This window comes from Hordeum vulgare, chromosome 3H (genome assembly GCF_904849725.1).
Source record: "Hordeum vulgare subsp. vulgare chromosome 3H, MorexV3_pseudomolecules_assembly, whole genome shotgun sequence".
Classification (NCBI taxonomy): domain Eukaryota; kingdom Viridiplantae; phylum Streptophyta; class Magnoliopsida; order Poales; family Poaceae; genus Hordeum; species Hordeum vulgare.
The window spans coordinates 15218607-15243654 of record NC_058520.1 but is presented as its reverse complement, the minus strand read 5'-3'; the positions used below and the strand labels follow the sequence as shown (position 1 = coordinate 15243654).

General features: G+C 48.3%; 2 protein-coding genes and 1 pseudogene across 2 annotated transcripts; all 3 read right to left on the bottom strand.

Annotated features, from left to right (window-relative positions):
* Nucleotides 1–96: 96 nt before the first annotated feature.
* LOC123442578 (LEAF RUST 10 DISEASE-RESISTANCE LOCUS RECEPTOR-LIKE PROTEIN KINASE-like 2.5) lies at nucleotides 97–1736 on the bottom strand. Its single transcript, XM_045118663.1, has 2 exons — nucleotides 677–1736; nucleotides 97–584 (listed from the first exon to the last, which is right to left on the bottom strand). Exons 1-2 carry the CDS (start codon nucleotides 1609–1611, stop codon nucleotides 479–481), a joined length of 1041 nt encoding a protein of 346 aa, XP_044974598.1. The 5' UTR covers nucleotides 1612–1736; the 3' UTR covers nucleotides 97–478.
* Nucleotides 1737–4173: 2437 nt separating this feature from the next.
* LOC123441367 lies at nucleotides 4174–5141 on the bottom strand (annotated as a pseudogene).
* Nucleotides 5142–20365: 15224 nt separating this feature from the next.
* On the bottom strand, nucleotides 20366–21883 carry LOC123442581 (LEAF RUST 10 DISEASE-RESISTANCE LOCUS RECEPTOR-LIKE PROTEIN KINASE-like 2.1). The gene is made up of 2 exons (XM_045118666.1): nucleotides 20829–21883; nucleotides 20366–20700 (listed from the first exon to the last, which is right to left on the bottom strand). The coding sequence occupies exons 1-2, from the start codon at nucleotides 21833–21835 to the stop codon at nucleotides 20595–20597; spliced, it is 1113 nt and encodes a 370-aa protein (XP_044974601.1). The 5' UTR covers nucleotides 21836–21883; the 3' UTR covers nucleotides 20366–20594.
* Between the last annotated feature and the right edge of the window lie 3165 nt (nucleotides 21884–25048).

Genomic DNA, 25048 nt, shown 5'->3' with positions numbered 1-25048 from the left:
CGCAAACCCTTGCTCATAAGGGGAGGGAAAGGAATATATGCACAGAGTTGGGCGGTGCCTGCGTCAAGGGAAATCAAGTAAGTATGCGGCATGCGCTTTCACGATCAATCAGCTTGCTATGAATTGGCATATAATTTCACAATTGTTATATACACTGTATGCATCCGGATTCTGAAATTTTGGGGCTCTACCACTGTAGTTACAGTCAAGAAGGCCTTGGTGGATGTCTGCCTCCCATGCCTTTTAGCAGTTGGAACACAAAACTCATCAGAATAAATTTTATTCTTTCTGTGATGCATAACATAGGACACTGGCATGCAGATGCTCTTGGTTCAAGGTAATGCATACATGGAATATTTTCTGCTACAATGCCGAATTTCGCTGCGCTTGTTCCATTTCTGAATATACTCTAGTACAGGCCACCTTCTCACAGTGATGGAAGTGAATGTAGGTTCTTCGATTCACATGGCCTATCTGCTCAAAGAGGTCGCGATTGTTGTAGTATTTTTGAATTCACAAGGCTGATCTCCTCAGGTATGGTAGAACTTGAACTTTGTACATCCATATTCTGAGCTGAACTTTCACTGGAATGAGAAATAATCGTGTAGGCCAAGTTATGTATAATCATAACTGCATAGGAAAGCAAAGGAACAAAAATATGGGAGAAATATCTTACAGTAGTTCACAGAAGTTCTGCTTTGGTGGCATGTCCAGATCATCTAAGTTTCTCTCAAACATTTCTAGAACTTGGGTTATAGTAGGACGATACATAGGTAACACTTGTATGCACCACAAGCCAATTATGATCATCTTTCTTGCAATCTCCTCAATTTCTATTGTGACTTCACATGCTTGTAATCCATCATCTTCTGCAAAGTGGTCATAAATCCAATCTGGAAAATACTTTTCGCTGGATTTTGCTACAATTGATTTTACGTTTCTCCTACCTCCAACCATCTCCAGCAACATCATTACGTAACTATAGACATCCGACTTTGTTGAAACCACCCCGAAGGTTGGATAGTGAACTTCTGGGGCGATAAATCCAATTGTTCCTCTAGCTCCAGTCATTGAAAGCTTGCTCTCCTTTGTATGGCACAATTTAGCTAGACCAAAATCAGCAATCTTTAGGATAAAATCTTTGTCTAACAGGATATTTTGGGGCTTGATATCAAAATGGACGATACGTGTATTACAGCTATGGTGCAAGTATTCGAGGCCACGATCAATCCCAATTGCTATCGCATAGAGCCTCTCCCATCCTAAAATTGCTTTGGGGCTCTCTGAGTAAATGTACTTATCCAAGGAACTGTTGGACATGTACTCATATATAAGAGCACGTTTTGATCCCTCCAAACAAAACCCAAATAAACTAACAATATTAACATGTGATGTCCTTCCAATGCTCATAACTTCATTCACAAACTCATCCCCGTTTCCTTTGCAATCATGCAAGAATTTCATAGCAACTAGACGACCATCATGTAGTCTTCCTTTTAAAACGACACCATAACCTCCTTTTCCAAGAAGATCGCTGTGAGAAGATGTTATCTTCATTACCTCTGAGTACATGTATCTTTTTGGAGCTAGGGATCCATATGATTCTATCATGGCCTCGTAATTCTTCTGAGTGTTTCTACTAGTCTTCTTGCAAAGGAGAAACCATAGTCTCTTGCCCTTTCTATACCATATCAGCACATAAAAGACATGCAAGGAGAAAGGTTGCAGCCGCTGATGTCATTCCTGAGATGAAAGCACATATTATTTATTTTTATAAACCAGAATTTATAATATAGTTATAATGATTTCCAGGCCATCTCTAGTTTAAATTTCTCTTTCTGCAAGAGTACATGGTGGCAAAAATAGCAACAAGCTAAATGCCATAAATTGATCGTTCTCGTTATTATGCACAAGCTTAGAGCTGCTTGTTTCCGATTTTTTTTACAATAAATTTTCAATGACTATAGACAGATAATTTTTGAAGTTCTTATTGTAATGTAGATAATCAATATTAGTGAGCTACTGATATGTATATCCGTACATCTAAAAATGGCCAAAAAATTAGCATACCTATTAGCAGAATCTTGTGCTCTTTCTTCTTGCTTCCTGTAATGTAACATAACATTTATGAGTAAAAACGGGGTCACCCAATAATACGACGTTGGTCCTCTTTCCAAAAGAAAGAGATTATCATTGCATATGAACATTCAATGCAATGTTCTGCTGGGGCATTGCTGTTTGCGTCATCAGGCTTTGGATGCTCCGGGGGAAACCCTAGATCTGGGTCTTCCTGGATCGGACGATGATGGCGTTTTATCGCCCTCCCTCCTGGGGGCATCGTTTTGGAGCAAGTGCTGGTTGGAGGAATGGTGGAGCGGTGCTTCATCTCACACATTGAGGTTATTGGTCCAGAAGTTGATCGTGAAGCAGCCACCGGGCAGGGCCCTGGTGCTGAAGCAGCTAATGGCCAAGGAAGCCAAAATGAAGTACCTCAAGCTTAAGAAAATGTTGAGGTCCAACCAAATTTATCCTCATCGTTCGATGATTGGCTTCAACAACCGTTCCCTAGCATGGATGATCTAAAGGTACCTTTTTCTACAAAAGTTGCATGCATTATTTTTTGTTTTAAAGATACATGTAAAATGGCTAATTTTTGAAACACGTGCCTTTCTTGTAGGTACCAGCTCGGTTCCAAACATTGTATGACAAGCACAACGAAAATTTCTCAACCGAGGTTGATGATGCAATACGCAAGTTTGGGCAAATTTTAAAGCGATTGCAATCCAGCCGGATGGCCGCTATGCTTCGTGACGTGGGAGATGCCATCGCTAATACCATGGATTAAGCTCATGAGAAAGCTAAGGATGCTCAAGATGAAGCTGCAACACCTACCATGGACGGGGCTCGTGAGAAAGAGAAGGATGCTCAAGATGAAGCTGAAGCTGCAACACCTCCCATGGACGAGGCGCGTGAGAAAGAGAAGGATGCTCAAGCTGCAACTTCATGCATTGGTGATCAAGCTGAAGGTACGGTTGCAGTGATGAGCAAAGATGAAGTTGTTGGGGAGCTGGAGAAAAACCCAGAAGTTGCAGAAGATGCTGGTCAAACTCGTGAGCAACAAAGAGTGAGTATGGAGGTGGAAGTACACGTGCCACCTCAGAGCCCCCCTCTATTCCATGGTGCACCCAGGAGTGCAACAGCCGGTGTTTGGGATGACGAGCCTTCATGTGATCTGTTCCCAAAGGGTTATGAAGACTTCAACTTGATGCATGGCATCGACGAGCCTACAAATAATAACAAAACATGCAGCGGTCTCTACCCCAACATCCCTGTGTTCCCTGTCTCACATGATGATGGCAGCCCTACTATCCCAGGTATGCTTCCTACCTTCGTCATCATTTCTCTTTTTTTGAGCACCTTGTTTCATGTTTGCATCTTTTTTTTTTGTCTATGTTATTATTGTGTTTGTGTGATTGCATCAAATTCTCATAAAATCCCTCCTAGCTTACCCTGTCCCCCACACAATACTTACATGTCTTCTTGTTGCAGCTCAAACAATGGGCGTCGTGGACGAGCAGCCCATTGATGTCGGCAGTGGCCCTAGCACACACGACAAGAACACTAGGAAGAAGAGGATGGCTAAAGTGCTAGTTGTCAAACCCAAGGGAAAGAAGTAGAAGGTTGAAGTTAAAGAAGATAAAGTTAAAGCAATTTATGAAAAGTATATTACGCATGGGAAACCACTAAGGAGGTCAAAACCCAATGAACTACCGTGAGCTTCCTATCCCATATCTAGTGTCTTAAATTGATGTTGTTGAAACAAATTATTCATTCGCTTGCAACTATGGTACCAGGACACCTTTGATCAAAATAGGTGGGTTTTATGTTGGGTATAAGAAGTTTCTTGCATGCTTGAAGCCCCGAGCCCGAGGGGACATGAATGATGAGGTCATGTCGCTGTGTATCGAGCGGCTCAATATGACATCTTATGCAACACACAACCCCTTCATCATATGGATAGGAGTAGCGACAGATGTTGCGAAGATGACGCATTCAGACATATTGTTGTAATACATTGTAAGGTCCTCGAGAACAATCAATAAAATGACCGCATGCATCTCCCTGATGCAGAGGCCGGGCATCATCCTCCTTTTCTAAAAAAAATATGAACATTCAATATTGAAAGAACATTGCAGGATTAAAAGAACGAGCGTGCTCTGTTATTCTTGTGACGCTCACCACAGATGACCTTCGACACGTAGTCAGCACATGGCACTCCAAGATATCGTAGTCGGTGTTAATCCGGCAACGTCCACCGGTCTCCTCGCACGCCATGCAGTTGCCGGCCGTGTTTTTTTTTTTGGAAAAGGAGGTTAAGACCCCCGGACTCTGCATCAATCGATGCATACATCCATCATTGTTACTTGTTTAATAAAGGTCTGACAAGAACATACATCAAGTCACCCGAAACCCCCACTCACACCTACAAAACGCGATAATGTGGAATGCTCTCACTCCTCATATCTAAAACCGGTGTCGTCGCCGATCCATCCACGTAACGTATCGGAACTAACAGTCGGTGCAGCAGACCTAAAGCGTACACTACACTTCATCAGCCGCCGGTAGTCCGCCCAGTCGCCCCCGGGTACCCCAGCACTGGCATCATCGATGCCCTACAGTTCCCCGGCACCGGTGCCCACTTGTCGTCGGGCTTGTACCCGCCGGCGAGCAACGCGAACGAGTTGAACGTGGACACGTTGGACCCATTCGTGCAGTTCACGGGCTCCCACGTACGGGGCGCCGGCCTCGCCTTCAAGTCGGTGCAGTTGTAGAGGAAGAAGAGCTCCTGGTTGGCCGCGCTGATGGCGAAGGGCGCGAGGCCGAGGTCGGAGGAGGCGTTCACTTTGAGCACGATCTCGCAGGTGCCGTCGGAGAGATCGGGGTTGGCGACCTGAAAGGCGCCCTTGTCGTCTCCGTAATTGATCTCCATGATCTGGTACGTCCTTCCTGAGTGAGGCTATGCCGTTGCTGTCGCACGTGACCTGGAAGGCGCGGTAGCCGCACTCCGGCGGCTGGGTGCCGCCGAGCCAGAACGGATACGCGACGCGGAGGCCACCGCACGCCGCCTGCTCGCAGGACATTGATGATAGATTCCGTGGATCGTCAAGGCTAGATGTGTTCGGTAATAGTAATAGATCATTACCTTGTGATGAACTCGATGAGCTTCCTTCGGTCGTCCATTGTGAGGTGGTGACGACGGTGGGGAAGAAGAGATATGTGATAGTGGCGGCGGTGGACTTCCCATCGCTTCAGTGCATCCCTCTAGATCGGATTAGGGTTAGAGAGTGGGGAACCAGTGGCGGCGGCGAACCTCGTCCCTTGTGCCACGGTCCCCACCTCCTCTTTATAACACTGCGCGACAGGGGCCCACCAGCCTTACTTGGGCTGGACGCCCCCAATCAGGGCGTGGGTCAAGGTTCCAATGGGCCGTTGGGCCCATTGAATGAGATATCAACCTAACATTCTCCCCCTTGATCTCATCATATGCTTTTAACTTTACTCGTTTCGCAACAGATCAATACATAGGGCATGTTTCATCGTCACAACTCAATTGCCGATGGAATCAGACAGCCACAATGTGCCTCTCTATTTTGAGACAGATTCTTTAACCTTGGGCCCTTTGTTGTCCGGAAATATTAGACTATACCATAAACCCATGGCGAGATTAAAAAGCAGGGGGGAGATAGGGTCTCCTTGATTTACCCCCCTGGATGCCCGAAAAAGGGGCCTACTACACCATTGATATTAATCGCGGTGCTACCAGATCGAACCAGCTGCATGATTCAAGAGCACCACCTCTTGTCAAATCCGCGTCGTTGCATCACTAACCTCAAGAAGGACCAATCAAGACGGTCATACGCCTTCTGGAAGTCCAATTTGAGAAAGACCCCCTTTAGTCCCTTGGACGCCACCTCATGGACAATCTCGTGAAGGGCAAGAATCCCGTCATGAATCTTCCTGCCCTTTAGGAATGCGAACTGAAGGGGGTGAGCAATCCGTTCGGCCACAGGGGACAGGCGAGTAGCGCAGACTTTAGCAAAAATACGCGCCAACACGTTAATCACCGTAATAGGCCGGAATTGCCGAATCTCTGCGGCCCCAAGTAGTTTGGGGATGAGAGCAATGACTCCAAAGTTAATCCTGCCCATGTCCAGTGTGCCTATATATAATTCATGGAACATGGGCAAGATAACCGGGCGCACGGTCTCCCAGAATCGCTGGAAAAAAACCACGGGGAGGCCGTCTGGCCCCGGGACCGAGCACGCCTTCATAGAAGCGATTGCCTGGCCAATTTCCTCCAAGGAAAATGGGAGAGTGAGTTCCGCATTCTCCACGTCGGACACCTGATCAGCTAGCGGCCAGAAGTCCTCACAAAGAGAGGAGCCTCCTCGCAGATCAACCGAGAATAACTCCTTATAGAAGGAGTAAATATGGGATGAGATGTCTTCTGGGCTTTCCAGAAGAGCATCCCCATCCCGGAGGAAAGGGATAACACATTTCCGCCTACGGCCGTTGGCGATGGCTTGGAAGTACGCGGTGTTTGCATCCCCCTTGAGGAGCTAGTTCTGGCCACCTCGACGTTGCCAGAACAGTTCCTCGGATCTGAAAATGCCCATGAGCTCGGCACCGAGGGAGTATCTCCGGGTCCAGTCATCCCGGGACAGACCCGTTCCGTCCGCCAAGTCATCTAGGGTCATAATCTGGCCTAGCAGGGCCCCTTTACGGGCCCGGAGATCAGCACCCAAGTTAGCACCCCAGCCCTTCATGGCCTGGCGCGCCATCTTTGCACAGTGTTGCCAAATGTCCACCGCACAGTAGACACGCGGTGGGGAAGCGACAGCCCGATGCCACCCGTCGCGGACCAACTCGCGGAAACCAGGCTGATCCAGCCAAAAAGTCTCAAAGCGACGGCGTCGTGATCTAGGGGTGGAACCTTCCCCCGACGAGAAGAGCAGAGGCGTATGGTCTGAGCCAATCTGTGTGATCGCCCTAAGCCCGCACAGGGGGAACATCACTTCCCATTGGGGCAACACAAAGACCCGATCTAGAACACTCCGGATGGGGTCCGCCTGCTTGTTCGACCACGTGAACCTGGCCCCTACGCGAGCTATTTCACGTAGCGCCAAGTACGCAATGCAGTCATTGAAAAGACGCATCCGGGGTCGATCTACATTCGGAGAGCTTTTATCAGAAGCCCACCTAATAAGATTAAAATCACCGGCCACCACCACAGGGGTGGTGCACCTTTCCACCTTATTCTTTAGCTCGGCGAGGAATTCAGCCGAGCGGGCATGGTCCGCCGGGCCATAGACGATAATCACCTCCCAGCTGAGGTGGGCACGTCGGTCGGTGATGGCCATGCTCACAAAGAACTCCCCCCGGTCCATGTCCTCCACCGAGAACGCCTCCTCCCGAACACCAAGCACGATTCCCCCAGAGTGGCCCGATGCAGGGAGCCACTGCCAAGAGAATTGGTGGTGGGAGAGCCTCTGAAGCTCGAGCATGCTAAAGTCATGTCGAATCGTTTCTTACAGACCCACTATGTCAATCTCTTCCTGACGCAAATACTCAATAAGCTGCCGCCGCCGACCAGGGAGGCCGAAGCCCCTAATGTTCCAACATAGGAGCTTCATTTAACAACCTCGTATGGATTCCTAGGCCCCGCAAGCGGGGCCGATCTAGCCCGCCCGTCAACCGCGGGGCGGGGGAGAGCCTTAGATGGCCGACCCCGACGTCCCCGAGAAGAGGGGACATCGGAGCTCGCCGGGCCAGAGGAGGGAGCTCTGGGGCCTGACACACGCTCCTCACCGCGGGTCTCAGTGGGGTTGAGACGGGTGGGCGGCCGCCCCCTGGGCTCCCAGACAGAGGGGAGCCCACCTATGGGCGGCATAGGTCCAACTACAACCGCTGCCGGAGGTGCGCCACCATCCCTGGTCTCTCTATGACCAGGTCCGGCGTGCACCGGGGGAGAGGGGGAGTTGGAGCGCGCCGCAGCGCGCTTCCGCTAACGCCCCCTCAAGCCTCTCTGTCGCACATAGGGCGGAGATCTGCTCAAGAGGGGGACCTTTCTCCCCCCGAAACACAATACCACTGTCCGCAACCACAACAGCCAAAAGGGGCACCAAATCGCTAGAGAGAACAGAAAACCGAGATCCACAGCCAGAAGGGGGTAGGAGGGGAGGCGTACCTGGGAACAGATCACGGGCCGCAGCATGCCGGGCCGCCAGCTTAGGGATCGTCGGGACGCAGCCGTCCTGAAGGGTCCGGGACTGGCTGATCCGCGCGCTCTGACGTGCCGCCACGACAGGGGAAGCGCCCTCCCGAGGCCGAGAGCAGGGCACGGGAGGGGACTCACGCACCCAACCAGGGTCGAGGGCCACCGGAGGGCGCGGATCCGGGGTACACAAGGTTCGGAAAGGGGGGAACCCGGAGAGCGCGAGTAGCAAACCACCCCTAGCGAGCGCGAGGACGAAGCAGGGCAGACCTCCATACCCACACTCACCTCCTCCTCAGCAGCGACCACCGGGATAGGGGAGGTAGGGAGAGTGATCTCCGTGCCTACCGCCACCACCGGAGCCAAAGTACCCACCGTGGAGCCTCCTGCGAGCCCCGACTGACCAGCAACCGAAGGGGCGGGGTTGCGGCGATCGTCTGACGGCTCGGGCGAGCCCCGAGCGTATCATCGTCCCCCTCAGAAGAAGACCCCTCCTCCGACGAGCCCCCCTCCTCGTAAAGCCCCCCGTCACCAGGCTCCGGCCCAGACGAGACCGGAACTAGCTGAACCACCGGAGTCGGGGACTCGAGCTCGAAGGTGAGGCGCCTGCCCTTGGAACCAAAGTAGAAGACCAAAGACAGACCGTCGATCTCAGCCGGACCTGGGTAGAGAATCTCAATGTGGGCGGGGCCATCATCCTCAAAAGATGCCAGGTCCGCGGTGATCAGTTTGCCCACGGGTTCGGAGATAGCTTTCAGAATATCAGTGAGCTTGCCACCCCGTGGAGCCGCACTACCCCCCCCCCCTTGGGAGGCCATAAACGCGGACCTAGACCTTCTCCAAGGGAGGGACGGGGTCAGGCTCTGACGTGGCCGCCTGGACGCTGATCATGAACTGGGTGAGGGGACAACGAATAGGACCATGCGAGTAGACCTAGAGTAGCTCGGCCGAGGGAAAGGGACCGAGAAGACCAGGGGAGTCGTCTCAGTCACCTCCCAGGCGAACTCAGAGCCGCGAAAGTCGCCAATGTATGCCGCAAGCTCATCCCGGATGAGGTCAGACGAGATCACCAGGCCATCCGGATAGGCTGCTCGGGCTCCAAGGTGACCATCGCTAGGTGTGGTAGAGCAGCTACCTCCTCAATCTCCGCATCCACGAAGTAGAAGCTACCCCGCTCAGTGGCATACCCAAGATAGGCAAGAGTCGTGGGGCACCGTGGAGGAGCCTCACACTCCGAGCTGTAGTGTCCGGCGCACCCGCAGTTGATGCACATCGTGTCCTCGCGGGAGCGCTTGCGGTTAGCCCGAGTAGGGGGGTCCAGAGCCTCCTGCTCAGGAGCCCCCAGAGCTCCTGGCAGCGTCAAGCCGCCAACACCGCCAAGGGAAGACCCAACAGCCTTCTTCTTCTTCGACTTCTTCTTCTTTCTCGGGGCCGGGGCTGGTAGCGGAGCATCAGGCGGGGCCTCTAGGGACATGTGCCTAGACGGCCCGTCATCCCGGCGCCAGTCCGTGTTTGGTAACGTAGCATAAATTCAAAAAAATTCCTACGCATATTCAGATCTTCCTACGGAGAGACCAGCAACGAGAGGGGTGAGTGCATCTTCATACCTTTGAAGATTGGTAAGCGGAAGCGTTGCTAGAACGCGGTTGATGGAGTCGTACTCGCGACGATTCAGATCGCGGTGTGATTCCGATCTAGTGCCGAACCACGGCACCTCAGCGTTCAACACACGTGCAGCCCGGTGACGTCTCCTGCACCTTGATCCAGCAAGGAGGAGGGAGAGGTTGGGGAAGATGTCTGGCAGCACGACGGCGTGGTGTCAATGGAGAGACGAGGTCTCCCGGCAGGGCTTCGCCAAGCACTGGCAGAGAGGAGGAGAAAGAAGAGCAGGGCTGCGTCGAGGGAGAGATAAAACTGTGTCTCAAGCCCAAAAGTTCCCACTATATATAGGAGGAGGGGAGGGGGTGCACCACCCCTAGGGTTCCCACCCTAGGTCGTGAGGCAGCCCAGATGGGAGAGGGGGGCGGCGGCCAGGGCAGGGAAAGGGGGCACCCTAGGTGGGCCTTGGGCCTCCCCTGTGCCTAGGGTTTCCCCTTCCTCCCTCTCTGGTGAGCATGGGCTGGGTGTGGGGGGCGCACCAGCCCACCTAGGGGCTGGTTCCCTCCCGCACTTGGCCCATGTAGCCCTCCGGGGCTTGTGGCCCCTCCCGGTGGGCCTCCGGAACCCTTCTCGTGGTCTCGGCACTTTGCTGGTGGTGCCTGAAACATTTTCGGTGTCCAAACTCATCCATCCTATATATCAATCTTTACCTCCGGACCATTCCGGAGCTCCTCGTGACATCCGGGATATCATCCGGGACTCCGAACATCCTGCGGTAAGCTCATATAACAATTCCCTATAACCCTAGCGTCATCGAACCTTAAGTGTGTAGACCCTACGGGTTCGGGAGACAGGTAGACATGACCGAGACACCTCTCTGGCCAATAACCATCAACGGGGTCTGGATACCCATGGTGTCTCCCACTTGCGCCACGATGATCTCATCGGATGAACCACGATGTCAAGGATTCAATCAATCCCGTATACAATTCATTTTGTCTGTCGGTATAGAACTTGCCCGAGGTTCGATCGTCCGTATACATGTACCTTGTTCAATCTCGTTACCGGTAAGTCTCTTTACTCGTTCCGTAGCACGTCATCGTGTGACTAACTCCTTTAGTCACATTGAGCTCATGATGATGTTCTACCGAGTGGGTCCAGAGATACCTCTCCGTCAGACGGAGTGACAAATCCCGATCTCGATTCGTACCAACCCAACAGACACTTTCAGAGGTACCTGTAGTGCACCTTTATAGTCACCCAGTTACGTTGTGACGTTTGATACACCCAAAGCACTCCTACGGTATCCGGGAGTTGAACAATCTCACGGTCGAAGGAAAAGACTCTTGACATTAGAAAAGCTTTAGCATACGAACAATACGATCTAGTGCTACGCTTAGGATTGGGTCTTGTCCATCACATCATTCTCCCAATGATGTGATCACATTATCAATGACATCTAATGCCCATGACCAGGAAACCATGATCATCTATTGACTAACGAGCTAGCCAACTAGAGTCTTGCTAGGGACACATTGTGATCTATTTATTCACACATGTATTACTTTTTCCTGTTAATACAATTATAGCATGAACAATAAACGATTATCATGAACAAGGAAATATGATAATAACCATTTTATTATTGCCTCTAGGGCATATTTCCAAAACAGTCCGCACCCTCCGCGCGAGAAGAGCGCTAGTCAGCACGGCGGCCATCGTCACCGCGCCGCATCGGCGGCCCACCTTACGCTCCCCCCGGCGGTGATCCTGACGATCACGCCGCCAGGATGGCGCCGCGGGGCGGTGAGCGAGGGCCCGAGCCGGGGGATCGCGGGGCGCTGGCTCATCACGCGGCTGAGATGCCGGAGTGGGACGGGCAACCAACTCCGCACGCAGAGCCGCTTCACGGTCCAGGTCGGCCGGGCGGGCGGCCTCCAGGCGGCGACGGTCCCTCGGCGAACCCGGCAACGGCAGGCGGCCTCCAGGCGGCGACGGTCCCTCGGCGAACCCGGCAACGGCAGGCGGGGATCCCTCGCCGGGTCACGAGGAGGTGGCGGACGGCGAAGGGAGGTCCCGGAGTAGTACTCCGGGGACTTCCTCGGCCGGGCAGACCCACCGCGCCCGAAACGGGACGAGGCAGCGCCCCCATCCGGGGCACGGTCGCGGGCAGCGGCTACCGCCTCCGTCTCAGCCGGGAGGCCTCGCTTAGGTCGGGCCTGGCCATCTCCAAGGAGTGTCGTCATGAGAGCTTCCGCGTAGGAGAGCCTGGGCGAGGGCGGAGCCGACCGGCAGGGGACCGAAGGGCCGGCCTTCGACCTTGGCAGCACCAGGGAGCCGGACCTAGAGTCCGCGCCGGCCGGACGGGAGGGAGGCGGACCAGGGGAAGGACGAGGGGCGGCCGAGGGAGGCTGTAGGGGGAGGCTGGAGGGGGAGGGAACGCCGGCACCGCGCACGGGAGCCAGAGACGGCGCGCAGGAGCTCGGGCGCGAGTCGGAGGAGCGGGGTGGCGGCGCAGGTACTCGGTCGGGGGGGGGGGGGAACCCTACTGCCCGACCTGGAGACCGACACCGGCCTGGGCCGCTGCTCGGATGGGCCAGCCGTCTCTGGGCCGAAGCCCACCGAAGGTTAACTCTGTCCAGCACGCGCCGGACTCGGCGGTCGGCCCACGCGTGCTCTCGGGCCGGAAAGGACCCAGATCCACGGCAGTGTGGCCCAGAGGTTGGTTTCGCGACCCACCTGCCAGCACGCCGGCCCGCACCGCTAGGGCACGGGATGGGGCATCGTGCTCGGGGCGCTCCCGCCGCTGGCCCTGGCGCCGCCGCCGGGGAGGGGGCAGGGCACCAGCGTCAGGCGGCCCTCCTCGGGCACCTCCACCAGCAGCCACCGCGGAGGACAATTCGGGCAGCACGCCGGCGAGGGCCGTCGAGGGGCGAGGGGAAGCCACCAGAGCAAGGCCCGGGGGGACCCGAAGGGGCACCCGACCGGACCTGGGCGCCACCTCCCGCCGCCAGGCCGTCTTCCCCGACCGCCGCCGAGCAGGGCACGCAGCGTCCAGGAAGAGGCCCAGCTGCGGGGGAGCCAGGGATACCGGCAGCTCAACCGGGCCCTCCCCACCCGCCTGAGAGCCGGCGGCGTCCTCATCGTCGGAGTCCTTCACCCAGTCAGCCCAGTCAGCCCAGCGCCAGGCCGTCCAGGGGAAACAGAGGGAGGGCGCCGCCGGGGGCGGCGGATCAGCGAGCTCCATGCGGAAACGGCGGGGAAGTCAGAGGGCGGTCGACTCCACCATCGCTCTCCTGTTCTTCTCACTTCCCAGTGCTATCGTCATACGATCATGCTCTTGTCTTCTATCTAGCTAGATTCTAATCTAGGTACAAGTTCCACACTGGGCAGGTTACTGGTCACTGTATAACATTCTCCTTCCGTGGGGTAGAAAAGAAGGTTCTATATCATCTTGGCCACTAGGTTGCGTCTTTTAAAAAAGAGAAAGGTGTGATATCTCCCACAATAGACGCGTACTCGTGAATCGACCAGTAAACAGAAAGCACAGACTGGTAAACTTCTTTCATGGCCTATCTTGGACATAGCCTCATCTTATCCTTAGTTAACGAGTACTCCTATTAGTAGTAACATACTAGTGATTGCTTGGTTCGATTATCCCACAAACTAGCAAATTACACTTTCGTTCGTCAAAAAGAAGGAAGAATTAACTAGGAGTAATTCAATTTGCAGAGTCGAGTCGCCCAACTCACCGCACTCCGGTCTCTTTGTCGGAAAAGCCAAGAATATGGGTGTGAGACCGTGTCAGGCGAAGTCCAAATGAATCGACTGGTTCAGCAACGATTTCTCAGAGGAAAATAAACGGTTCAGCAGAAACCAAGGGAGACGGCTTCTTGTCTAAGGAGGCGCCAGGTCATGTGGCTACTAACCGTGCACCAAATATCTGAGTCTGTGTGCTCCGCAGACAGCAACACTATGGTAAGTTTTTGTCCTATAATTCTCTTTCAGCAATTTTGTTCCATATAAGAGTCGGTATTTCTAGTTTCTTGACATGATAACTTGTTAGTACGAATGCAAATCATGAGCACCGGTTAGTTCAGCTATTACCAGCAGCGAGTAACATGATTGGTTGCTTGGTTCGATAAGAGAAATCCAAATAAAGGCTGGCCTATCCCATGTAAATATGAAGCCATCATTGATGCTATATAAGCAAATTTCTGATTTATACATGCACTTGTTTTAAAAGTCATGAACCTTTGTTTCCAAATAAATGAATACTTAGATAGAAAATTATTTTCAAACATTTTCTTATAGTTATGAACAATTATTTTCAAATATATGGACATAGTCTTATCAGTATAAAATGTAGGTTCATGCATGACTTCAAAATAAATTTTAGATGAACATTCAACATTTTCTTGACATATTAGAACAATTCTTTATATTTCATTGCATTAAAATGACGGTGTTAACTTAAATATAGAAGTATGTCGAGTTTTGCTTCTGTACACTCCTTGTAAGTTTACACGAATCTTAAAGCTAGTCAAAAGAGGATTCTCGTACATTCATGGCCAACTAATTCTAATTTAATCCCTATTCACCCAACGCATGAAAAAAGAGATTACTACAATCTAATCTTTTTTATTGAAGGGGTATCAACTAATCTATGTCTTTAATTTGCATCGAAATTTGTAAAGTTTTCTAGGGAGTGTATCGAAGCAATATGCAAGCTTATCATATTTTTAGAGCATCTTTAGCAGACCCCACAAAATGTAACTAAAACGTGGTTTTGAATTCGCGAAGAATGTGTTTTAAGGGTCGGATTAAGCTGCGGCCGAACAGACCCCTTAAACTTAAACTATACAACAACAACAACAACAACCAAGCCTTTCAGTCCCAAACAAGTTGTGGTAGGCTAGAGTTGAAACCCATAAGATCTCGAAGCCAAGTCATGGCTCTGGAACGTGGATAGCTAACTTCCACGCACCCCTGTCCATGGCTAAGTCTTTGTCGATATTCCAAACCTTCAGGTCTCTCTTAACGGACTCCTCCCATGTCACATGGCTAAGTCTTTGTTTGAGCATGTGTGGTTATGTGGCATAGCCCGCTAAAGTTACGAAATAGCCCGTTATAGCGGGCTATAGCCTGATTTGGAGGGCTGCTGCTATTTGCCTTTACCCGCTATTCAAAACACTGCAAAAAACGCGCGAAGCAACCAAATGCGAAGACGTCGGCATTCAGGACGGCTCGTACGAAGCGCCGGACGCGGAAACCATCTAGGAGACTAGCTACATAACTAGCTCCGGTCGCGGAATCCATCCAGGAGGAAGCTAGCTCCGGTTGATCTGATCAAGATGGGTAGAACGAGGCCGCCAGGACGGGTCAGGCGGTGGCGGCGGTGGCTAGGATGGGCGAACGGCAGTCGGGGGCAGGATGGGCGGCAGTTGAAATTACCCCGGTAAAATAAATATTGGCCCACTATTCTGAGTTTCATAAAGTATGTTTGCCACTGGGCTGTCGTAAGTGAACAAGTAGTCCAGAATGGCAATATTGCGTGGACCAGACTTGTGGAGTTCATAGTTCAGTGAGCCTAATCCCCGGTGAATAATACTAATATGATTTATTTATTTTCTTTTGCGGGATGAGTACTAGTATCTAACATGATTAAAAGATGATTTGAGGGGATGAACTTACGTGGAGGGAGAGGGTCGAGATCCCATGTTAGGAGGAATCCATCGTCGATGAGCCGCTCATAGTTGTCGGCGTTCGTCTTGCCGGACGGCGAGCCCGCCAGCACAGGCACGACGATTGCATCGCAGCCTTCCAAAGCATAGCTGGCGTAGTTCCCGGTGGGGTCGTATGGCACTTCCGTGCGAACAAACGTGTTGGTAGCGTTCGCGCATCTCATCACCGTCTTCACCAGCTCTGTTCCCCGGCGTGCCGCAGCCTCCTCAGTGCAGTTGTACAATATGAGGTTATGGCTGACGGGGTCGATCCGAAACGGGCGGCCAAGTTTGACGGAGGTGTTCCAGAACGGCAGGCAGCTCTTGGAGGTGTGAAATAATTGCAACTTGCCTAGATCTACTACGCGCAAGCTGCGTTCTCCAACGGAAATATTGATGATTTTAAAGCCGGGGCTGTAAGGCACAGAGCTCCGTAGAACTGGATAGCTGCTGTTTAAGCATCTCAGCTGGAAGTCTGAGGCTCCAGGCAAACCACATGATCTTCCCGTCTCCTCATCAGGGAGCCAGAACGGGTCGGAGATGGTGATGTTGCCGCACCTCTTCGCCGAACAGCCTTCCCCTTGCTGATCCTCGGCCGTCGTGCCCGTGACTGCAACCATCAGCGGTAGACACCAGGCCCAGACCAAGATGAGGAATCGGCCATGCATCGCAACGCGACCAAGATTTGGAATTTGTCTCGGTGAAGGCTGTCAGGAGACTGAACTAACAGAGAAGAACACTAGCTAGCTGGAGAATGAATATTGTATCCTCTATTCCGTGGGCAATGCGTGTGAGTCGACACGTCCTGGGAGGACGAAAAGACTCTGACTGTTCTTCAAAAGACTTTGACTGGTCGAGTAATCAATCAACATTCCTAAGGATATGTTTGGCTGCACGGATATCTTCCGAGGGACAGAGGTAGCCCTTCTATGTGAGGGATGTCACCTGTTTGGATCCGAGACGAGGGAAGAGGGGCCAATAGCTCCTCTGCAACATCTTTGAGATGAATTGAATGGAGTGCAACATTGTTTAAGGCTGGTCGTAATTGGAGTATCATAAGTAGTATCATGCATGCCAACTAGGTATATTTGATGAGGTGGCATGAAATTAAATGAAGAAAGAGAGGGTTGAGTATCATATTTATGATAGTACCGTATCATATTAAATGTTGTGCTACTATGTGTCATGCATGGTAATAAATGAGCTCTTCTGTTAGTATCATATGCATGATACTAGTATATGATACTCACCATTACAACCAGACAATGACTTTGGTGTGACAAATTTGATAGCGTAAATAGCCTAGACACGGCATGACACTTAAACTCAACTGATGTCCTCATTAGCCGTTAAGGATTGTACCCACCATTTATCCACGCAAGCACGGAACCAACCTGTTCGCAGCTAGAAGAGACCAGTGCCCGTGCCCGTCCGCCCGCCGTCGCCCATTGCTTCCCCCTGTCTGTATGTTGTGCTCTTCAAGAGACTAGCGATGTATGTGCGGTTGTGGGGGTTCCTTGTCACGTGAGTAGTTAGTATGTGATGTGTTTGTATTGATTTTTGTCCGTTTTTTTTAAATTAACTCGACAGTTTTTTTTTTTTATTAATCAATGAGGCAAAACTTTTATCTCTGTTTAAAAAAAAAAAAGTCTGCGATACAAGCGAAACATACAGACAGGGACAACAACAAGCTGGCTGGGTACATCTGGACAGGCTGGACATGTGGTGATGGATTGTATGCAGTGGCAAGCTAGATGGGGATGGGGAACGGCCAAGGTAAATAATTAGTTCTGCCCATCTGGACAGGCACGGAAGGACTGAGTGTGCTGTGAAGCTGTACAGATAACAACGACATGAACGAGTTGCTCCACTGATCTACAGACACGGAAGGTGCTCTTTTTTTCGAGGGATCCTACGAAAGTTGCTAGTAGGCTTACTTAACCTTACATACAATTCTCTTCCCCTGATTTTAACCGGTGTGGGCCTCAGCTGCTAATCCTAACCCAATTAACAACCCCACATCATCTTTTATGCAAAATCTAAACGTAAGATTACGGGGCTGTTTGATTTGAAACTAAGTTTTTCAAAAGTTGTCACACCTAACGTTAGACAAGTTTGATGAACTTAGATGAATGTATTTGGTTCGAGTCACATATTTGACAAGCCACATATATAAAAAAAACACATCACATTAACACGGAAAATGTGGTAAGTTTTTTTTAGTCTTGCCAACTTATGACTCTCATTTTATTAAACTAACATTAGGTAAGCTTGGCAAAAAAGTGTGGTAAAGTGTGTCAATGCTAGGCCTAAAATCAAACAGCTCCTACGTATGTGTAGCATTGCTCCTGTGTGATCTCAACGCAGCAATGCCATGGTACAAAATTTATCTATCAGTGTTTCACATTTAAGAATTGGCATTTCAGCTTAATATTCATTTCTAAGCCCAGGCTCATTTGCACCTGGTCAATAGAAAATACAAAAAATCAAAAAAAAAAAATCTAATATTCTTTTGTTTGATAGATAATTTGATACACGAGGTGAATTTTAAAATTTAAATCATTTGGACATATGAGTAATTCTCAGCAAAAAAAATAAATTGGGTTAGAACAGTATATGAATAGTAAAAAGCAAAGACTTCAAATTTGTCTTTTTTATCGGGAGCTAGTCAGATGTTCAAATAATCTGAAATTTAGAAGTGGTGATTTGACGAGTGAACTTACGTGGAAGGATAGAAGGATGAAGCGGGGGATTATCCCATGTCAAGAGGAGCCCATCGCTGAAGAGCTGCTCGTAGTCACTTGCGTTCACCCTGGCTGACGAGCCCGGCACCGGCACCACGACGGCGGCGCAGCCTTTCAGAGCGTGGCCGACATACTTCCCGGTCGCGTCGTGACGTACTCCCTCGCGGGCAAACACCACCCACTCCTCAGCATCGGCTAATTTCCCCCAACCCCACCTACAGTATAGTCTTATTTGGACTGCCGGTACACCACTAACCAAAGTCTACGTGCCGGTAGCGAACCGGCGAAGCCCCGCACCCTCCGCGCAGCTCGCGCTCGTGTAGGACCGACGCTGCCGGCGGCTGATCTCCCTCCTCCGGCCACCTCCGGCCCAGCCAAGCGCAGATCCGGGACCCTCCACTAGTAGAAAAAGGGACTTCCGTCCCAGCTCAATTTACACATTAGTCTCGGTTCCATTACGAACCGGGATTAATGTTAGCATTAGTCCCGGTTCGAACGGCAAGGGCGCCGGTCGGGCATTAGTCCCGGTTCAAAAGGGACCTTTAGTCCCGGTTCGTGTCTCGAACCGGGACTAAAGGGTTTGGAGGCTTTAGTCCTGGTTCGTGTCTTGAACCGGGACTAAAGGGTAGACCTTTAGTCCCGGTTCAAGACACGAACCGGGACTAAAGGGGTTTTGTATTTTTATTTTTTCCTGTTTTTAAATTTTATTTCTGTTTGTAGTTTCTGTTTTAAATTGCTTATATCTTTTAGGATATTTAATTCTTTTTGAGTGATTCTTTTTGCATTAGATTCAAAATTTTGTCTAGTTTCTGTTTGTGCAATTAGTTTTAAAATTTGAATGGTTTAAATTTGAATTTGTTCCAATTTGCTTCAAACCCAAATTGTGAATAACTTGAGTTTACAAATAGTTTTTAATTTAATTCTTTTTTCTCCTAGTCATCTGTTAGATTGTTATCACAGTAAGATTTATTTGGTTATTTTTAGAATAACCTAAATTTGGATTTTAACTAAAATAATATTGTTTTGCTTATATAGTTGTTTTAGTCATTTAATTGTTGTTTTTTATTATTTTTAGTTAGTACTTTCTGTAGATTTTAACATGTTATAGTATGGTGCATATTGAATGCATAAAAAGTCTGGAATTAAAATCATTTTCATAAAATGCCTTTGTAGCAGATGGGTTTTCGTCTGAAACCTTGATACTTCGAAGGATGATCCAGTTTGTACACGAAGTGCATCCAGTTTTTATCGTAACTCTCTCAACTTTTTAGCACATGCCATGTGGGTGAAACTATGATACCATGCCAACTTTCAACCTTTTCAGAGTTCATTTGTAGTGCTTTTCAATTTCAGGATCAATTAGCTCAAAAAAGTAAGTAAATGCATGAAAAATACCAAATGAAGTCAGAAAATATTAAAAATTTATGATGTGGCTTTAAATGGTGTATTTTAAACACACAAAAAGTATGGAGTTCAAATAAGTTCAAAAAAATGAAATCCCTTTGCAATAGGTGAGTTTTCGTTCGAAGTCCTGATACTTCGAAAGAGATTGTTCATTTTGTACACGAAGTGCATCCAGTTTTTAACGTAACCCTCTCAACTTTTTAGCACATGCTATGTGGGAGAAATGATGATACGATGCCATGTTTCAACCTTTTCAGAGCTCATTTGTCGGGCTTTTCAATTTCAAGGTCATTTAGGTCAAAAAATCATTAAATGCATGAAAAATAGCAAATGAAGTTATAAAGGGTCAAAATTTAGGATGTGGTTTTGAATGGTTTATATTGAATGCACAAAATGCATAAAATGTCTGAAGTTGAAATAAGTAAAAAAATAAAATATCTTTCTAGCAGATGGGTTTTCGTCCGAAACTGTGATACTTCGAAGGAGATGCTCCAGTTTGTACACGAAGTGCATCCAGTTTTTGTCGTAACCCTCTCAACTTTTTAGCACAAGCTATTCGGCCGGCGCGCCGGCGCAGAGCATCGCCCAAAACTTATTGGTCCGTAACTGGAACACAAAACTCATTGAACACTTTTTATTCCTTTTTCTTTCTCAAAGGTTTTTTTATCCCATATGTTATATGGAATGCCGATATTCTTGAATCTAGGTCATGTATACATGGAATACACTGTATGATACAATGTCGAGTTTAGTTGCGCTTGTTCGATTTCATAACGTAATCTAGTACAATCACCTTCTCAATGAATTGGAAATGAACCTAGTTTTTTTAGTATTCTAGGGCTTATCTGCTCAAAAATTTGGCAATTGTTGTTGGACTTTTGAATTCACAAAGGTTGTCTCCTCAGATCTGGTAGAACTTGCACTTTGTACATCCATATTGTGAGCTGAAGTTTCACTGGAATGAGAGGTAAACATGCACATCAAGTTATGGCATAATGACGATTGTACAGAAAAACAAAGGAACACAAATATGGGAGAAGTATATTTCTTTCTAAATAAAATAAAATGGGAGAAGTATCTTACAGTAATTCACAGAAGTTCTGCTTGGGTGGCATGGCCATGTCATCTAAGCTTCTCTCAAACATTTCTAGAACTTTGGTTATAGTAGGACGATAAACAGGTAATACTTGTATGCACCACAAGCCAATTAAGGTCATCTTTCTTGCAATTTCCACAATGTCACTTGTAACTTCACATGCTTCTAATCCATCATCTTGAGCAAAGTGGTCATGAATCCAATCCGGGAAATACTTTTCGCTGGATTTTTCCGCTACTGATTTGACATTTTTCCTGCCTCCAACCATCTCTAGCAACATCATTCCATAACTGTAAACATCTGACTTTGTTGAAACAACTCCGAAGTTTCGTGAGTGAACTTCTGGAGCTATGAATCCAATTGTTCCTCTTGCACCAATCATTGAAAGCTTGCTCTCCTTGGTACGACACAGTTTAGCTAGACCAAAATCGGCAATCTTTGGGCAAAAATCCTGGTCTAGAAGGATATTTTCAGGCTTAATATCAAAATGGACGATCCGTGTATTGCAGCTGTGGTGCAAATACTCTAGTCCGCGAGCTATCCCAATCGCTATTCCATAGAGCCTCTCCCATCCTAAAATTTCTTTTGGGTTCTCTGAGTAGATGTAACTGTCTAGGGAACCATTGCACACGTACTCATATATAAGAGCACGTTTTGATCCCTCCAAACAAAATCCAAACAAGCTAACAATATTCACATGAGAGGTCCTGCCAATGCTCACAACCTCATTCACAAACTCCTCCCCGTTTCCTTTGCAGTCATGCAAGAATTTCACAGCAACAAACCGACCATCACGTAGTTTTCCTTCAAAAACTACGCCATAACCACCTTGACCAAGCTGCTTATTGCGTGAAGACGTTATTTTCATTACCTCTGAGTATATGTATCTTTTTGGAGCGAGTGATCCATACGATACTATCATGGCCTCGTAATGCCTTTCAGTTTTGCTGCTATTCTTTTTCCAGAAGAGAAACCCGTTTCTTTTCCCCGTCATATACCATATCAGCACATAAATACATGAAAAGAGCAGTGTTGCAGCTGCTGATGTGAAAGCTGAGATTGAAGCAGAAGTTATTGTCTTTGTACCAAGAGTTATAATATGGATATTTAAAATTTTAGATCTCTAAGGACATCAATAGTCTGCAATTCAGGTTAATTGCTCAAAACCAGTGCAAAGGCATATGTTTGGGGGTTAAGTTTTCACATGATCGCACTTGCTTACATTTCCCCCCACAAAATCACAGGTTATGTTCTAATGTCTCACAAGCAATCCAAACTATCCGGTTGATGAGTTTTGACAGCAAACAAACATCACCGGACACACTAGTTAGGTGCCTACGTGGATGGTTATGTGGACTTTGTCACACATGGACATGGACCTCATCAGTCAGGCTGCTCTCCTCTCTCTCTAACTTCTCCCTATCTCCACACATAGCTCCCAATTTGGGACATGATGTTGTTCTGTACCTCTCCACCATTGTGGACTTCCTGCTTGATCGGGAGGGCTAATAGCACCCGCTGTCGCCGTCCAGGAGGCCACCTCTCGTCAAGAGCTATACCCCTCTGATCTGCACATCCCTCCTCCCCTAGCATGATGTATGTCACCGTCCCAAGGTTGCTGACGGTGCTGGCTTTCAAGGCTAACAAACGCATGTTCATGTTTATTTAACGCTCTACTAAGCTCTGTCCCAGCAAAGAGGAGCCTATTGTTGCACGACCCGGGCTGCAGTGGGCTCGAGGAACGGGTTGAAAGAGTACAAGGCAACAAAAGTAGGAAAAAGATAAAGATAGTAGTTTATTGCTCCCAGTTGACTTCTATTATGCACAAATTGGGACCATTTGTTGCAATTTAATTATAGAGTCAAACTTTAAATAATATGTATCTTAGAAATCACTACTGAGGAACTACTAACACTCAATGATAACATGTGAAAAGCTGGAGTAAGTGTTGGCATATACCTATTAGTAGTATCTTTGTACCACCCCTCTTGCCACCTGGAAGATCACATAATATTTAGTTTACAAAATCAATACCTAGTACTATATCATTTTTTTCAAAAAATATATAGCAGGCATAGTATATAATCTTTTTGCCACAGAAATACATAAAGAAAATGTATATTGCAACACTGTAAAGAGCTATAATGCAAGTTGTATGCCCAAATGAAACTTGTTATCATGTAAAGGCCTTCTGAGTACTCAGTACTGACCAATGACCATACTGTCATGGCTGAGAGCAATTGTAAGGTAACTGTACAGACGCAGGTTTGCAGGTTCTACTTATGGCGCTGAGTGGTTGAGCTAGCTGCTAGAACTATGGTGAAAAGTGGCCATGGCTGCTAGGACATGAAACATCTTGTTGCTACGGAATATCAGATGGTTGGGAGTGTGCAAACTTGAGGAAGTGACAGGCGGACTGCTGTCGGAGAAAATAGGAATTTCAACTAGTTTTTCATTTTCTTCTGAGAATAGGAATTGCGAAAAAGATATTATAGAAATTGCAAAAGGTAGCTTTATTATTTACCTGGAGGCCGACTCATACATATAAGTTAATATCTAAGCACACAATTTGATGCACCCTTCAACTCAGGAATTAGTAGTCCCTTTGTCGTTGATTTATGCATGCTCATACCGGTGCATTTAACATCTTGACATACTGCTAAGTCTGATGCCTATTTCTCCTTGCTTATTTCCAAAAATGAGGATAAACTTTGCTAGTACATTTGCAATTCTTTGGGCGTAATAATCATATACCTAGATCTAAAAAAAATGTTCTACAGCGACCTGGCAGTGTGTTGCTGGAATTTTGTTTACTTATGGGCCAGCCTAATATATAATTTCAGAAAATTCCTAATAAATCCTAGATGCCCACGCAGCCCATTTGTGCAAGGCAAGAGGTGGAAATGTTTAGTCCCATATTGCTAGTTTAATGATAGTTGGACCTCCTTATAAAGGAGGATGTTTCCACACATGTATGAGCTTGAGAACAAGAGAGACATACACGCACGCTCCTCCTCCGCAGCCCGCCTCGTCACGCCGCGGGTTGCGGGAACGAGCCGAACTAAATTTTTGCCACACACGATTGGTATACGAAAGATGACTCGGAGAAGCTGTACATATTTTTCTGTAGTGGATATTGAAAGCGAACACTGTTGTCCGTTCGTTTCGTATCCCTCGCTCTCCTCGGCTCCCATCGCTAGTCTCTCGGCTCCTTCTCCTGCGGCTATAAAAGAGAGGTCGCTCCTTTCCTGAGAAGACGCATCAGAACTTTCCTCTCGCCACCGGTTCCTTTCTCTGTGCTGCTGCTACGTTCTTCCCCATCCCGTCTTGCGGCGTGCACCGTAGGTCGGGATAGTAGGCCTCCGAAACTACGTCTCTTCAGGTCCTGTACGGGAGAAGGACGATAAGGTTTTTGGGGAGCGCTTAGCGCGACTGCCGGCTTCCATCACGGACAACGACGACCTCTTTTCGGACGACGACTACTTCCCCGACGTCGACCACCTCTTCGGTAACATGGCCAACGACAACGCCAACACCAACCCTACTGCTGTTGTAACACAGTACGTACTCATGTTCTTTTTTGTTGAGTTCCTACCATAACTTTTTGCTATAGTTTCACTTCTAGATATGTCCCGTTTCTGCTCATCACTCCATATGATGCCTTCTGTATATAGTACGGCTCTACATATGTTCTCTTCTAGATCATATGTGCACATGTCTTTCGTCGTCTCATCTTTATAATCCATGTCTAGTTTCATCTATTTTATGATAGTCATGTTTTCCCTAGCTTTTCTTTTAATAAAATCCTATGGTAAATTGCTCATATTTCCAACAATCCAAAAACCTTATTATAGGCAATTTACCCCGAGTGGTTTTGCTGCTTCCATGAGACCTCCTTTGTTTGAGGGTGTCCACTATAAGAGGTGACGCGTGACAGCTGTTTTATGGTTTCAAACCATGAGCTGCTATGACGCCACTCTTGGCAAATCTGAAGGAGATCATGATGCTCAACAGGAGCAAGCTTTTCAGAAAATGGATATCTTGTTTAAGGTTGTTCTCTTGAGCGCTCTTGGTGAGAACATAGTTGATGCTTATGCGTCAATTGATAATGGAAAAGATATGTGGGATGCACTCGAGGCCAAGTTTGGGGTCTCGGATGCTGGCACTGAGTTGTACATCATGGAACAATTCTATGACTACAGGATGA